The sequence below is a fragment of the Mandrillus leucophaeus genome, unplaced genomic scaffold (assembly GCF_000951045.1).
Source record: "Mandrillus leucophaeus isolate KB7577 unplaced genomic scaffold, Mleu.le_1.0 Scaffold656, whole genome shotgun sequence".
NCBI classification, from domain to species: Eukaryota; Metazoa; Chordata; class Mammalia; order Primates; family Cercopithecidae; genus Mandrillus; species Mandrillus leucophaeus.
Window position 1 is genome coordinate 687,236 of NW_012107097.1, and position 16,371 is coordinate 703,606.

The following is a 16,371-nucleotide window of genomic DNA, read 5'->3' on the forward strand; positions in this document are numbered from 1 at the left end:
TTGACTTGTTTTCTATAGGGGGCGGGACTGTCGTGTTTACTTTCCTTTTTATATGTTTATGTATTTTCTGCACATTCTATATTGAATGTGTACTTTTTTTGGATGAGTATTTGTATAGAAATTTAGCAGTTCTTGTAAAACTGACATGTAAAATATGCGAAGAAAACTTGAATAATTTGTTTAAAATATCACCAGGCATTATGCTGACAACATAGAGTGCTTTAAAAAAATTCAAAATGAAATCTGAAGTAAAAAAAAATCCCTGAAGTAAGAAAAAAAAAAAGGCAGTGTGGTTTAAGTCAGAATTCTATTCTATCTGACATGATTTAAATCAGAATTCTGTTTTTAATTTTTACACGAGGAGATTGGAATGTTATGTTCACTAGAACAGAGGTTAAGCACCTTTGGCAAGTAATGTGCCCACGTTATGTGTGGAATAGAGTGGGATGGTTATCCTTATCATGGATTTTTTTCTCTGCTGGTCATTATTTCCAGATTGAAAGAAAAGGTAAGGAGGATGGGATAACAACTATGTAGAAGAAATTAGGGTTATTGTCCCCTTTGCCAAGGTCAGTTTCTATAGGTGAGAAAAATGACATACACGTTAAGGCCACTGACTTGTGAATAAGAAGATGGCAGAAACCTTGTTTAGTTATGGTGAACTTTGTCAAACAAAATTGTGTTTATTTGCCAGAGCAATGTAGGGGAACTTAAATACACACACACACACACACACACACACACACGCATTTGCATGTACATATACACACACATGAATAAATTACATATATATTTGGTTTTCTAATAACTTACTAGTTAAATAGCCATAATACTAATGTTAAGGGTTTCTTTTTTGATAAAGATAGTAGTTTTGAAAATGACATATCATTGAAAGATTTTCCAGTAGTACTAATGGATATACTGTGATTTATACGTATCTAATCTTTGTGTGGTCAGTAATGTTTATTTGTGAGGTTGGGCCTGGGGTGCTGTAACTAGCTGTTGACTATAATGTCAAGCTACCCAACTCCATAAAACAGCAGAGTCCAACTCCTTGTTGTCATTATCACAGTTCTTTAACAAACTGAGCAGGCTTGCCTTGGATAAATACAAACCAAGCCAACACGTATTTAGTAAATGCCTTTTCTGGCCATAGGTTCTTTCCAACTTCCAAAATCAACTGAGAGCATGTAAAGAGTAACCCAATAGAAAGATAGACTCAATAAAGAAGATTCCTGTGTGATAATATTTAGGTAGCTGTAATGAACTGTGAAACTTTCAAGGACAACTATACAGTCACTCAGTAGGTCATGCACTAGGGTTAAAGTTGACTCTGAAATTTGTTTCAGTGCTTTTTAACAAATAAATAGCTGAAAGATTTGGCAAAAGGAAGAAACAATCACAACCCTTCTTGTCCTCGTTCTCTCAGGAAAATGTCTCCTGTTAAGTTATTTGAATGTTTACTTTGCCTTGACTGCTTTCCAGTGTTGTGTCAGTTCTTACCCTTGAACCAAGTGAGAATTCAAATAAACCAAAAAAGTTTTCACACAGCTGGACTCTTCTGCCGTTGAGTCATGCCAGTAGTCTCTCTCTCACTTTTTAAAGGAGGTCAGCAAGAAAAAACTGGAAAAGCGGATTCATAACCTGATATCCGCGAGCTAGAGAAACTTGAGTTTGCACCTTTTAGATTTTGGAGTACTTGGCATAGAGAAGGTGAGCAGATTCTGGGAGATACTATTTGATTTATTAAAAGCTATACTTAAGGTGCCTTTGTCTGTATTACTACCTAATTTTATTAATGGTTAACGTTCATCTTTCTTTGCATAAATGAAAATGCACGTAAAATTCTCATGTCTAAAATGTCATTAATGTAGTGCTGTCGTTAGATTTTGTTGTATTCTATAGTCATAGATCCAGTGTCTAGCCCTGGCTAAGCAGGAACATGGGGCATCATTTGCAGACATAGTAGCCTAGTCTAGCATAGTACCTGGCATATAGTAGGCACTTACTGTATTTTTTGTTGATTTTTTAAATTATACATATGAATGAATAAGTGAGTGAAGGAATAAACAATACAGCTAGAATATACCAAATTCAGATGAGATGGCAGTTCTCATTAAACACTACTCCTTAAGGTACTTCTTGGAATTGCATTCTATTGTATTCCTTTCATTTTAAGAAACATTTTTGAAATACCTACTTTCTGCTAGGCACTAAAATTTTGCAAAGCTAAATATGATGTCATTCTTGCCTTCAAAGAGGTCACAGTTGTGTCACTAGATAAGTTACATAAGAAAGTATTGAGTGCTGTGGTTACGCATGTCCCAGGTGTAGAGGAAGGATAGAAGAGAAAGAATTGGCCATATCTGGAGAATGGCATGGACATTGTTAATTTTACTAGTTTTATTTATCTTTTATATTGTCCATCTCTCCTACTTGAATATATGGTATACATTTTTATGTGTTACTTAGTTTTATGTATACATTTTTAATTGCTCAATTCCACCTCTTAGGATAGTCTTAGCATATGATAAGTATTCAGTAAGTGTTTGTTGCATGAATGATTTTTGATAGAAATAGCAGACTGCCTCCAAAAAGTATGTACTGATTTTATTTCCACCAGCAATATGTGATAATGATTTTTGCTCACATTCTTGCCAGTGCTGGGTTTTGTGAAACTTTTTTAGTTTTACCAAATGTGCTATACTGTCTCTATAGTAAAATACACACACACACACACACACACACACACACACCCCACAAACAAACCATCCCTTGACTACCATCTGTCTTCAGCAATTCTCCCTGTTTTTCTGCTGCCTTTGTATAGCAGAACCCTGGAAGGAAGTGTCTGCCTGCTTCCTGTTTCCTGTCTTCCCATTCTACCCTGAACCCACCATCATGCTTTTGTCTTTTCTCCACTGAAACCATTCTTGTCAATATCACCAACGACCTTCAGTAGTCCTTTCTGATGGTGTCTCATCTTACTCTGCTTTTCATTGATGTTTGAGACTGTTGATCACACTCTTCTTCTAGAAATATTTCTTTTTCTTATTTTTTAAATGTATTTTTATTTTTTTGATATGGAGTCTGGCTCTGTTGCCCTGCCTGGAGTGCAGTGGCACAATCTTGGCTCACTGCAACCTCCACCTTCCAGGTTCAAGCGATTCTCCTGCCTCAGCCTCCCAAGTAGCTGGGATTACAGGTGCATGCCACCAGGCTCGGCTAATTTTTGTATTTTTAGTAGAAACGGGGTTTCACCATGCTGGCCAGGCTGGTTTCAAACTCCTGACCTCAAGTAATCCTCCTTCCTCAGCCTCCCAAAGTGCTGGGATTACAAATGTGAGCCACTGTGCCCAGCCTAGAAATATTTCTTATGTTCTCCCTAGACAAATAGATTTTTTTTTCTATTTCATTAACTACCTCTGCTGCGTGTCCTTGGCTACTTCCCGTCTCTAAAGGTTGGAGTATTCCAAGGCTCTTCTGTTTTATCTCTTCCCCTCTCCTCGGTCCTCTAAACATATTTTCCTTAGAGAGAGCTCATCTAGTGCCAAGGCGTTCATACTTTTAAGATCTACATTTCCAGCTCTGATTTCTTCATACAGCTCCAAACTCATACATGCAACTGTTGACTTGACAGTGATACTTGGATGTCTAATAGATAGCTCAGACTTACCTTGGCCAAAACAGAACTAGTGATGAACCCTCTCTTCTGTCTCTCCCTCTCTAGTCTTCCCCATTTCAGTAAACAGGGCTATTATTTATTTTGTGTCACCAAAACCCAAGAGTTATCCTTCACACATCTCTGTCCCACACTATATCCAAGCCTTCGACTTGTCCTATTGGGTCGACCTTTATAATATATTCTGAGTCCAACTACTTTTCTCCACCTCCACGGTTGACTCATTGCTCTAACCACTGTGTCCTCATCTGTCTCCAGGGTGATTACAGTATGTCCAGCTTAGTCTCCCTTTTCCACTTCAGCCAGTGATCTTTTTAAAGCATAAATAAGATTACATCATTCCCCTTCTCTGTGTCCTCTAAGGGTTTGCTCTTGCTTTTAGAATAAATCCCACAATCTTTACCATGGCCTTCAAAGCTGAATATGTGATCTGGTCCAGCCTTCCTCTCTGGCTTCATCCATTACTATCCTTTTGGCTTATCCCACTCTCACAATAGTGCCAAGCCCAATCCCAACACAGGCCTGACCTTAATATTCTTTGTGCTTGACCAGTCCATGAGCCAGGAGTCCTCCATCTGAAAAAAAGGGACAAAAACCGGTAGTACCTATCTCACAGGGTTGTTATGAAGATTAAATTCGTGTATTAAAGCACTGACACGGTGTCTGGCACATAGTAAACACTGTGTAAATGTTAGCCACTATTTTGTTATTTTCCTTATATTTACTATTTTGGGGGATGTGGAGGAGGAATACATGTTGGTTGCGTTGAGTTTTGTATGTATGTGAGATGTGTAAGTAGAAATGCATTATAGGCAATTGAATGTATTCATTCAGAGTGATTAGTTCTGTGTAGTAAGAGATATCCTAGGACCTTGGAAGAATGAGCAAAACTTCTAGCTCTAGTGTCTAGAGATCAGTTTGTGAATTGGGAAGATCTGGATCATTAAGTGCCTAGTATTTGACGTACTCTACACAGAGCTTTCAAAATAGATGGCCGCCATCATGCTCACAACTCCAGCTGCTCAGATGAAAGATTTCAATGGTTTATATTTTCTTTCCTTTTTCTTTTTTAGTGAACCAAGGCCTGGGTTTTGCTCTGGAAGCCTGTCCTGCCTGCTTCTGTCATCTGGCGCTATGCATCCGGATCTTGGAGCCTTATGTACACTGCTATATGTTACTCTTACAGCTCTGTGCTCTTCTGTGAGTTCAGGTAAGAGTAGAAGAATTGGGGAGGGGGTGGTTTGGCCTTTACTTATCTTAATCTTATAGCAAATAAATTTGTACTGCAATGCTTTGTGGTAATGGTGCTATCTAAAGATGTTTCTAAGATTGGTTTGACCAACTACTTGATTTAAAAACTTGATAAATTCAGCAATTTAAGGATCTCTTAGTAGTGCTTTGGACATTAGCAGGCCTTCCTGTCCTGGCCCTTGTAATTTATCCCTTTTTTTTTTTTTTAATACGTATTTTCCAATCATGCTTTTTTAAAAATAAGGGGATATGTTATTACTAATTTCTGATTTGGAAAGAACAGGAATAAAATGTGGACTATATAGGCCAAAGAGAAGTTTTAGAATCAGCATGATACTATGTTCAATTGGGAGTGAGAGAACTTGGTTCAAATTCCAGGTCTGCCACTTTCTCTTATGACCTTGCCTAATTTTTTGTCTGCCTCTTTGGGTTACTGAAAAGCATAAATGTGTTTGTTGTTAAATATGTGTGTAAGCCCCATGCCTAAAACATGGTTCACGTGCATTTCTTTTTATTTTAGACTTGTGTAAACATGAATATATAAGTAGATACAAATACAGTGATGTTTATTCATTGAGTACTGTTTTTAATATCTGCTAAAAATACCATATAGCTGTATTAAATTTAATAAGGGGAATATTGGTTTTGTGGTTTTATTTCTGTTTTGCTAAACAACCACCCCAGATTCAGCCAGAAGAGATACTTCCCCTTAACTTTGTTTCTGATTAAATATTCTGTAGGAGTAGATTCAGCAATTTATTGATTTTTTTTCTCTTAAGTATTTTATTCCACCAAATTAACAAATATTTCTTCCCCCTCCCGCTTCTGGATTGGAACAGAAGGATCTGCGTGGATACTTTGGTGCAGGAACACCCCTGCCTTGCCATGTTCCTGGAGTGATAGAAATCACAGATCGAACAATTTCAAATCCCACATGAAAATACTAAGCCCTCTATTTAAGAAAGGACAGCCTTTGTAGTTCAGTTGTGGCTTCCTAACTTTCTATTTCCGTTTTCTTAAAACTTAAACATTATTTTATATTGAAGGGAAGTAATAAGAAAGTACCACAGCCCTCATTTGTAGAAAAACTTGCTCTCATAAATCAAATCCTGTTGGTAAAATAGGGGAGAATTCTTTTTATTGGGAAAGTCATCTTCACTTTTTCAGGTTCTTAACTTCCAATTCTTCCAAGTCACTTTATTAAAAAAGCTGTTTGCCATTTCTTTCTTTCTTTCTTTCTTTCTTTCTCTTTCTTTCTCTTTCTTTCTCTCTTTCTTTCTCTCGTTCGTTCTTTCTTTCTTTCTTTCTTTTTCTTTCTCTCTTTCTTTCTTTCTCTCTTTCTCTCTTTCTCTCTCTCTTTCTTTCTCTCTTTCTTTCTCTCTTTCTTTCTCTCTTTCTTTCTTTCTTTCTTTCTTTCTTTCTTGACAGGGTCTCCCACTGTCACCCAGGCTGGAGTGCAGTAGTGCTGTCATGGCTCACTGCAGCCTCCATCCACCTCCTGGGATCAAGCAATCCTCCCACCTCAGCCTCTGGAGTAGTTAGAGGTACAGGTGTACACCACCACATTGGCTAATTTTTGTATTTTTTGTAGAGACAGGATTTTGCCATGTTGCCAGGTTCTTCTTGAACTCCTGAGCTCAAGGATTCACCTGCCTTGGCCTCCCAAAGTGCTGGGATTATAGGCGGGGCCCCAGGACCCAGCTGCACTTTGCTATTTCTTATTAATAGGATTGATATTGTATCTGATTTATATCATCAGCATTCTTGTCTTTTGTACCCTAATTGTTAAGTCCTAGGCTAACTTTCTTTTTCACTTCCAATAAATAGGCTCTTAAGAATTTTGCTAGAACTTTTACAAGCATCAAGAACCATAACGTACATAAAATAAGAGATTGCCTTTAGTTATAAAGATACAGATGAAATGTGTTTAATGTAATCTTCTTTCTCTCTCCTCTTATCTCCCGTGCTTTCTTTGCATATGGGGAATATTCCCTTGTAGACTTGGCACCTTATTTTACTTCTGATCCACTCTCTGCTGTCCAGAAACTTGGTGGACCTGTAGTACTACATTGTTCTGCTAAACCTGGGACCACTCATATCTCATGGTTGCATAATGGAAAAAAATTGGATGGAAACATGGAACATATTAAGATTCATCAGGGGACTTTGACAATTCTTTCTCTTAACTCCTCCCTTTTGGGTTACTACCAGTGCCTTGCCAACAATAGCATCGGTGCCATTGTGAGTGGCCCAGCAACAGTATCTGTGGCAGGTGAGTTTAATTTTGTCCCTGTTATGTATGGGTTTTCTGGAAATTACTGTTAGTGCTTGCATTTCTGAAGAGGGGAAAGACTATGGACTTTGGTGTAAGGCACATAGGAGTTTTTATCTCAGCCTTGGCTCGTGCTGTGAGTAGAACTTGTGGAAGTGCGCTTAGACCTCCGTGAGCCTGGCCTGGTGTCCTCATCGATGACAATGATATGGAAATGATTGTTTTAAAGTTACACAATTAGGACAGTTGTTTTTTTCTTTATAATCTCTGCAGCTTTGCCAGGGAAGGACCCTTTTCTAATGTGAATTCTGAACAATTTCTTTATGAGTACTTGGAAGTCCATGATATCATTAACAGCAAAAGCTGTTGTCTACTCTGACACTTAATTATTTCCTGGAGTCCTTTGTCTTTCTTTCACACCTGTTTTATTTGCCTTGATTACTGAGTGATTTTAATTCATTTAATTGAAACCATGATTAAAAAGCAGGAAAAAAGTAACTGTAAAGAAAGGAATGTTGAGTATTGAACTTACGGAAAATCCGGAATGCGTGGTTTTTCTTAGTAAGTTGGAGCCATCTGCCTTTCAAATGGTGATGGCTTCCAGTAATGGAAAACGTCTTTGTAAGGGCACCCCTATTTACAGAACAAATCTGGATTCCCCAGGAGTAGTGAGTTTGTCATAACTGAGAAGAGTAAATGTTTTTGTAGAGCTGTGACCCATGGACAGCTGTAAGACACACACGGGCAGGCTGAACTCCTCGTGACAGGCTGCTGAGTGCTTTGAGCCCTGGAGATCATAAAGAGTTCCCCCGCAGGCTCCATCCATAGTGAACTGAGACTGAGAGGAATTGAGACCAAGTTAGTAGATTCAGATGATCTAAATAATGATATCCTTCCTTATTTTTTTGATGTCCTAGGTTCGTTCCAGAAATCATTTTACTGCAATGTGAATAACTACAAACAGATTAGGGATCTGTAGGGAAAGTGAGTTTTGATGGGGGACTGGATTGAAAAGGATTTGTCTTGACCAAATGGGAATAATTATGCTTTATAGTTCTAGATGTCTTCAGAGCAGTTTATATTTATTCTGGTTCCCTAGAAGCATTGACTTATGAAAAAGGGTGCCATGACTTAGGTCTTAGCTCTCAACCATGCACATCTGCCCCAGCTGCTTTCTTTTTTTTTTCTTTTCTTTTTTTCTTTCTTTTTCTTTTTTTTTTTCTTGAGACAGCGTCTCACTCTGTTACCCAGGCTGGAGTGCAGTGGCATGATCTTGGCTCACTGCAGCCTCAACCTCCTGGGCTCAAGCGATCCTCCCACCTCAGCCTCCTGAGTAGCTTGCCCCAGCTGCTTTCTGAGATGGAAAGATCATGCAGCCCTTTGGACTGGGGTCAGCGGCCACAAAAGGCCACGCTGCAGATGTTGTTTCTGATTTTTAAACTTCCTTTGGGAAAAAGAATTCAAATTTGCATTTATTTATTTACTTATTTATTTGTTTCCTTATTTATTTCAGTTCTTGGTGATTTTGGTTCATCCACAAAGCATGTTATTACAGCAGAAGAAAACAGTGCTGGTTTCATTGGCTGCAGGGTACCAGAGAGTAACCCCAGAGCTGAGGTGCGCTATAAAATCCGGGGAAAATGGCTGAAACGTTCCACAGGTGAGACCTTTTGTGAAAAGCTGGTGGCACACACAGAACAAATGTTCATTAAATAAGCTGCTTCTAAGCTCTGTATGCTAGAGATGAACTGTAGAGGCAAGAAGGCATAAGTGGAGAGGACTAAAACAAGTAGTTACAATATACATATAATTACGGCCCCATCCCCTGAGGCCTCACTCCCTCAGTTCCTTCAGACCCCCAACAGATTTCACTTCCTTGGAGAAGATAGCCCTCATGGTCCTATCTAAAATAATATATCTGGTGCTCTCTGGCCCCTTTATTTAGTTTTGCTTTTCTTCATAGAATTGATCACACCTGACACTGTGTTATTCATATTTCTGTTAGTTTATGATTATATTTCTTTTTCTCTGACCTCCCCACAGAGCCCTACTGGAACGTGGGCTGCATGCATGCAGGGTTTTTGTCTGCTCTTTTCCTTGCCATAGCACTTGTGCCTGGCCATTGTGGGCAGAAAGTAGCCCCTTAATATGTATTTGTGGGGAAAAAATGAGTGACTAGACAATGCAGAAACACCATGTGACCAGTGCTGCAGGTAGAGGTTTGCCAAAGTCGGAGCATGTTTCTTGTGCTTTGAGATTCACTATCGTTAAAATGCTTCTGCCGAGTTTGATTTGCTGTGCTAATTCTGTTGACCTTTTTTTTCTATTCTGCTTTGACTTTCCCTTTCCTTCATTTAAGAAATTTTCCTTGATTGCTTCTTTGCCGCTAATCTCCTGTCTAAACGTAATGCAGCCTGTCTTGTGGCTGACGCCTGTAATCCTAGCACTTTGGGAAGTTGAGGCAGGAAGATCACTTGAAGCCAGGAGTTCAAGACTAGCCTGGGCAATATAGTGAGACCCCATTTCTACAAAAAATTTAAAAATTAACTGGGTGTAGTGGCCTGCACCTGTAGTCTCAGCTACTCGGGAGGCTTAGGTGGGAGGACCGCTTGAGTCCAGGAGTTCCAGACTATAGCAAGCTGTACTTATGCCACTGTGCTCCAGCCTGGGTGACAGAGTGAGACCCCCATCTCTAAAATAAAATAAAACAAAATAAGATGGAATAAAGCATAATGATCAACCTTTGTGAGTTTTAGTTGTGCTGTGGTGTCCTTCATAAAAGGGAGAGGCCTAACTGCACTCCCTTCCTTCCTCAGAGAATTACTTAATCCTTCCATCAGGAAATCTTCACATTTTGAATGTATCCTTAGAGGACAAGGGATCGTACAAATGTGCAGCTTATAATCCTGTCACACATCAATTAAAAGTTGAACCTATTGGCCGAAAGCTCCTTGTGAGTCGTAAGTATTTGGGAGAAGAATGGTAACTGGTGGAAGAGGAAGAGTCCTCATAAAAATTTGGGCAATGATAGTTCATTTTTTTCCAAATCCTGTTTGTTTGTCATAAAAAGTCTTACCAAAAAAGGAAACACAGGCTGGGCATAGTGGGTCACCCCTGTGATCACAGCACTTTGGGAGGCCGAGGCAGGTGCATCACCTGAGGTTAGGAGTTTGAGACCAGCCTGACCAACATGGCGGAATCCCCGTCTCTACTAAAAATACAAAAATTAGCAGAGTGTGGCGGCACGCGCCTGTAATCTCAGCTACTCGAGAGACCGAGGCAGTAGAATCGCCTGAACGTGGGAGGCAGAGGTTGCAGTGAGCTGAGATTGCACCACTGCACTCCAGCCTGGATGACAGAGTGAGACTCTGCTTAAAAAAAAAAAAAAAGTAAGTACATTAATGCATTATAGAAGAGTACTGTACATGCTTCAAAAATGTAACTTACAGAAGGGCATTTTGGCTAAGGTGACAGAGTGAATACATGTGGAGGATTTTGCCCTTTGTTCAAACAAGAAGAAATAGAGGAGATATAACTTTATAGTAGTGGTCATTAAATTGGTGTCTGTGAATTTTGAAAAAAAAAAAAAAAGAGGTATGTCTGTCCTCTTTCTTTCAGATGTGATGAAAATCACTGTTGAGTTTTAGGTTATGGCGGTTGCGTTGAGGTAGCACCAATAGTTAGAGCACAGTAAAGCCATGGCTTCTGAACTTGTTGGGAATTCTGCATTTCCAAACCGCCAATTCAGAAGTAGCCCTAAAAGACCACAGAAATCTTTTAATTCTCAACTAAAAAGGATTTAACTGACAAATAGGACCTTGTAGTATAAAGAATACATGGGAAAACAGTGATACCCACAGCTTTGCTAAGCAAGAGATTAGAAACAAAGACTTACTAATAATCTCTCATCTCCTTTCCTTTTCCAGGTCCTTCTTCAGGTGATTTTCACATTCTTCACCCCACCCATTCACAGGCATTAGCTGTTCTTTCTCGTAGCCCCGTAACCTTGGAGTGTGTGGTGAGTGGGGTCCCGGCTCCTCAAGTGTATTGGCTAAAGGACGGGCAGGACATTGCACCAGGAGGCAGCTGGAGAAGGTTGTATTCTCATCTTGCCACAGACAGCGTTGACCCAGCGGACTCTGGAAACTATTCCTGCATGGTGGGAAACAAGTCTGGAGATGTAAAATATGTGACTTACATGGTTAATGTACTTGGTAAGATGTTAGTTTTTAATTTTTTTCAAATGAAGCCATTTTTCTGGTCTAACTGATATCTGAAGGAAAGATCCATTTGTGACGTTGAAATAGGGAATATCTAGAAATATCTACACCCTAGCCAAAACAAGTTTCATTTTTATAATGGAATTAGGCCATTTTCTGGGTGGCATAGAGCATTTCGCATGGAATATTCTTGGGAACCTCACCCCCAACCTAGTTATGCAATATAGAGATGATTCTCTCTTCTTCATAACATGGAGGAAAAAACTGGAAATCAGGAGAATGGAAGAATCTAGCTGATATCCGTGTGTAGTATCCAGTAGTAGTAACTAAGACAGAGTACTAGTGAGAAAATGTCAGGCCAGGCACGGTAACTCACACCTATAACCCCAGCACTTTGGGAGGAGGTCAGAATACTTGAGCCCAGGAGTCCAAGACCATCTTGGGCAACATGGCGAAACCCCATCTCTACGGAAAATACAAAATTTAACTGGGTGTGGTAGCACAGGCTTGTAATACCAGCTACTTGGGAGGCTGAGGTAGGAGGGTGGTTTGAACCCGCGAGGCAGAGGTTGCAGTGAGCTGAGATCACGCTATCGCGCTCTAGTCTGGGCGACAGAGCCAAACCCTGTCTCAAAAAAGAAAATGTCATCTCAAAAAGAAATCAATCTATTTAATTTAATTTTCTTTTTTTGGATGCTTTACCAATGCCTGGGTGACAAAATTGAGTTATTTCCACCCACATTTCTATATACTTTATTTCAAAGCTATTCCTTTCTTTCTAAGCAGCTACCTACCTCACTATCATGTGTAGCTGCAGAAAATGTTTTCCTTTATTGAAACAGATTTTCATGAAAAAAATAGGTGGAAAGTGGTTTAATAATGAATAAAATTGTTGTAAACCCTTTGCATGTATTTATAATATTTATAACCATAACCTGCTATAGGTTAGCGACACTGGAATTAACGTAAGTGTATGACAAGTGGGCTTTGGAACTCAGTGATTAGGACTGGATTAATATGTATAATTTAGACATATGCTACAAATTCTGATAAATGATTTACTTTTTCTGGGTAATAAGTGACTTGAAGGATCCCTAAAGGAAGTTTCATTTTTTTGTTTTCGCCTATTATACATCTAACCTCAAAGTTGAGTTGACCGTAAAAATAATTTAACCTCTGAATAAACATTCTTCTGTTTTGGCTCCTGTTTAGTGTGAGATCCAGGGAAATTGTTACTGTATTTCAAACTAATCACCTGAAATAAATGCTAAGAGAAGCCCAGGATTAGAAACTCTTTCTGTATATGTGTGTGTTCCCATATGTTGTGGGGAGTTAAGTGGGTGGAGTAATCTATGAAACGAGACGATATGTTATTAGTAACATATGGTTTATCCTATTAGTGGAACATTTCTAATTTTTTTCTTGATTACCACAGCAGACAGAAGAATGTGAATAAACAATGCAACTTTGTTTCAACTGGTTATTGGTAGAAAGAAGGTTTTTATGACTTGATAATTTAAGAAGTCCATTTTGAGGGCAGAGTTTAATTTGTGTGTTTTATTTTCAGAACATGCTTCCATTTCTAAAGGACTACAGGATCAGACAGTGTCTCTGGGTGCCACAGTACACTTTACCTGTGACGTTCGTGGGAACCCAGCCCCCAACTGTACCTGGTTTCACAATGCACAGCCTATTCATCCTTCCGCACGACATCTAACTGCAGGAAACGGACTGAAAATCAGTGGGGTTACCGTGGAAGATGCTGGGATGTATCAGTGTGTAGCAGATAATGGGATTGGATTTATGCAGTCTACTGGAAGACTTGAAATTGAAAATGGTAGGCTTTTAGGTCATGCCAGTCATAAGAACTTTTATTTTCCAGGTGGGCTTTTGTTGTGGTCAAAAATGAAATTATTTTTACTAAAAGAAAATAACCCTAGCACCATACAAGAACGGTGTTCATTTTCCATGTTCCTTGCTAGTGACAGGTAGGCATTTCCATGAAGAAGTAATCCTATTTAATCAAGCTCATTAAAAAAAAGTTTTTAAAAACTTTTCAACAGATTCTTCATACTTTAAAAATCTATATGGTACAATCTCTCTCTTAATCTTTTTTATTTATTTATTTATTTTTAATGATGGAGTCTCAATCTGTTGCCCAGACTGGAGTTCAGTGGCACGATCTCGGCTCACTGCAAGCTCTGCCTCCTGGGTTCATGCCATTCTCCTGCCTCAACCTCCTGAGTAGCTGGGACTACAGGCGCCTGCCACTATGCCCGGTTAATTTTTTTAAAAATATTTTTAATAGAGATGGAGTTTCACCGTGTTAGCAAGGATGGTCTCGATCTCCTGACCTCGTGATCCGCCTGCCTCGGCCTCCCAAAGTGCTGAGATTACAGATGTGAGCCACTGCGCCCGGCCTCTCTCTTACGCTTATTCCCTAGGCAGTCAGTTCCTTTCTTTAGAAGTAATTAGTTTTGTCAGTTTCTTGAGCAGCCTTGTATGTAGTACACATACAGGTGGTTTCATACAACATGAGAGAGCGTGTGTGCATTTTATAACAATATCTGTTTTTGTTTTTGTTTTTTTACCTAAATAGTGGTAGCATTCTTTACCATAAATTTTTTACTTAACATCTTCGGATATCTTCCCACATGGTACATAAAAAGTATTTTCATTCCTTTTTAAAAAATGGCTGCTTAGTGGTCCATTGTATAGCTGTAACAATTTGACTAGTACCTGATTGATGGTTGTTTTTAATCTTTTGCTATTACAAGTAGTTCTATAAGGAATGCCCCTCTACAAAGATTATTTTGCACATGTGAGTATTTGTAAAAGAAATTCCTAGAAATGAACTTGCAGAATAAAAGCGCATCTGTGGTGGTAATTTTGGTAGAGATTACTGAATCACTCTCCATAGTCATTCCCAGTGTTCGCTCCCACCAGCAACACTTAGCTCTCCTTGTTTCCTGAAACCCTCGCCAACATGGGGTGTTGTCAATTTTTAAAGTCTTTGCCAATCTGATAGGTTAAAAAAAAAAAAAACAACCATTTAATCTGTATTTCTTTTATTACAGGTAAAGTTGGGCATCTTTTCATGTTTTTGAGCCCTTTAAATTTGCGTTTCTGTGTATTGACTGTTCTTTGTCTTTTGCTTATTGAAAAAATTAGGTTGTTGGTCTTTCTTCTTGATTTATAAGAGTTCTTTATTAGGGAAGTCCATTGTTTATGATATGAGTTATAAATATTTTAAATTTCAGAGAATCAATATCATATGGACTGAATGTTCTGACATTAGTGTAATTTACTTAGAAGTTAATAGTGAAAACATAATTTTTAAAAATGGGCATGTATTTGGACATTTAAAATTATACTTCTCCAATGGTTGGATCAAAAAAGAAATCATAATGGAAATTTAAAATACTTTGAACTGAATGATAATGAAAATGCTACAGTCAATTTTGTAAGAGACAGCCAAATAGAATTTAAAGGGAAATTTACAGCCTTCTGTGACTGTAAAAGAAAATTAGTAAGACTAAAAACTACTGCGTGAAGTAAAAGGGTAACAGAATAGATTCAAAGAAAGGAAAAAAGATCATAAAAATAAGAGCAGAAATCAATTAAATAGAAAACAAAGAAAAAATAGAGAGGATCAATAAAGATAGAAGTTGGCCCTTTGTAAAGTCTAAGAAAATGGACACATCTTTGGGGAAAATGATCCAAAGAAAAGAAAGCAGGTACAAATAATATTAGGAACAAAAGAGGGCTATAAATACAAGTCTTACAGCAATTAAAGATAGTAAGATTAAGCTAAATTTTATGACAATTTATAATAAAGACAGAAATGGACAGATTCTGAGGAAAAAATGTAACTTAGCAATGCTGACTGAAAAGAAATAAGCTTGAGTAGTCCTAACCCTGTGAAATAAGTTGAATTAGGAGTTAAAAATCTTCTCACAAAGAAAATAAAGGGCCAGATGATTTTATGGAGGTTCTACCAAACTTTGAAGGATAGACCATTTCAAATATTATACAAACTGTTCCAGTGAAGAGGAAAAGATAGAAACTCTCCAGTCTTGATTCTAGAACCTCAGTAAGATGGTGCAAGTAAGGAAAATCAAAGGCCAGTCTCATTTATGAACATAGGTGTAAAAATCCTAAATAATATATTAACAAGCCAGGACAGTGTAAAAAAGAAAAGACGTCATTTCCAAACAGTTATCCCAGGAATCCACTTGAAAATGTAGAGTGCCATTCACTCTATTTATTGAATAAAGGAGAAAAACAATATGATTATCTCACTAGAGATGGAAAAACATTAGACGTAATTGAGTACTCATGTTAGACACTTAGAAAAGTAGAAATAGAGTTGAACTTTCTTAATAAAGAGTGTCTAACAAGGACTTACAGGAAACATTGCATTTAATGGTGAAATATAAGAAGCACTCCCTTTGAAAATCTCTTCTGGCCATCATTATACTGGAGATCCTAACCAGCACAGAAAGACATGAAAAGTAAAAGAAGGAAAGAACCCAGATCATTGTTAATTTACAACCAATATGATTGTCAACACAGACTATCCCAAATAGTTTGCTGGCCATTATTATGGCTGTTGTATGTCCTATTATGACCTGTTATGATAAATAATAACATTTAGCAAGGTGGATGGATGAAGACCAGTGAACAAAAATCAGTTGCCTTGGCTGGGTGCAGTGGCTCACGCCTGTAATCCTAGCACTTTGGAGGTTGAGGCAGGTGGATTGCCTGAGCTCAGGAGTTCGAGACCAGCCTGGGCAACACGGTGAAACCCTGTCTTTACTAAAATACAAAAAAAAAAAAAAAATCAGCTGCGCTTGGCGGCATGCGCCTGTAGTCCCAGCTACTCAGGAGGCTGAGGCAGGAGAATTTCTGGAACCCAGGAGGCGGAGGTTGCAGTGAGCTGAGAT

The 16,371-nt window shown here is 38.5% G+C and overlaps 1 protein-coding gene across 2 annotated transcripts in view; it reads left to right on the forward strand.

Annotated features, from left to right (window-relative positions):
* The first annotated feature begins 4,759 nt into the window (after positions 1–4,759).
* The window catches only part of CDON (cell adhesion associated, oncogene regulated), a 60,743-nt gene continuing 49,131 nt past the window's right edge, over positions 4,760–16,371 (forward strand). For both annotated transcript variants that reach the window (XM_012001258.1, XM_012001259.1), the window contains exons 1-6: positions 4,760–4,892; positions 6,933–7,205; positions 8,719–8,865; positions 10,022–10,165; positions 11,132–11,419; positions 12,993–13,262. In XM_012001258.1, the coding sequence (XP_011856648.1) occupies positions 4,817–4,892; positions 6,933–7,205; positions 8,719–8,865; positions 10,022–10,165; positions 11,132–11,419; positions 12,993–13,262 (1,198 nt within the window). In that variant the 5' untranslated portion in view covers positions 4,760–4,816. The remainder of the gene's footprint in view (positions 4,893–6,932; positions 7,206–8,718; positions 8,866–10,021; positions 10,166–11,131; positions 11,420–12,992; positions 13,263–16,371) is intronic.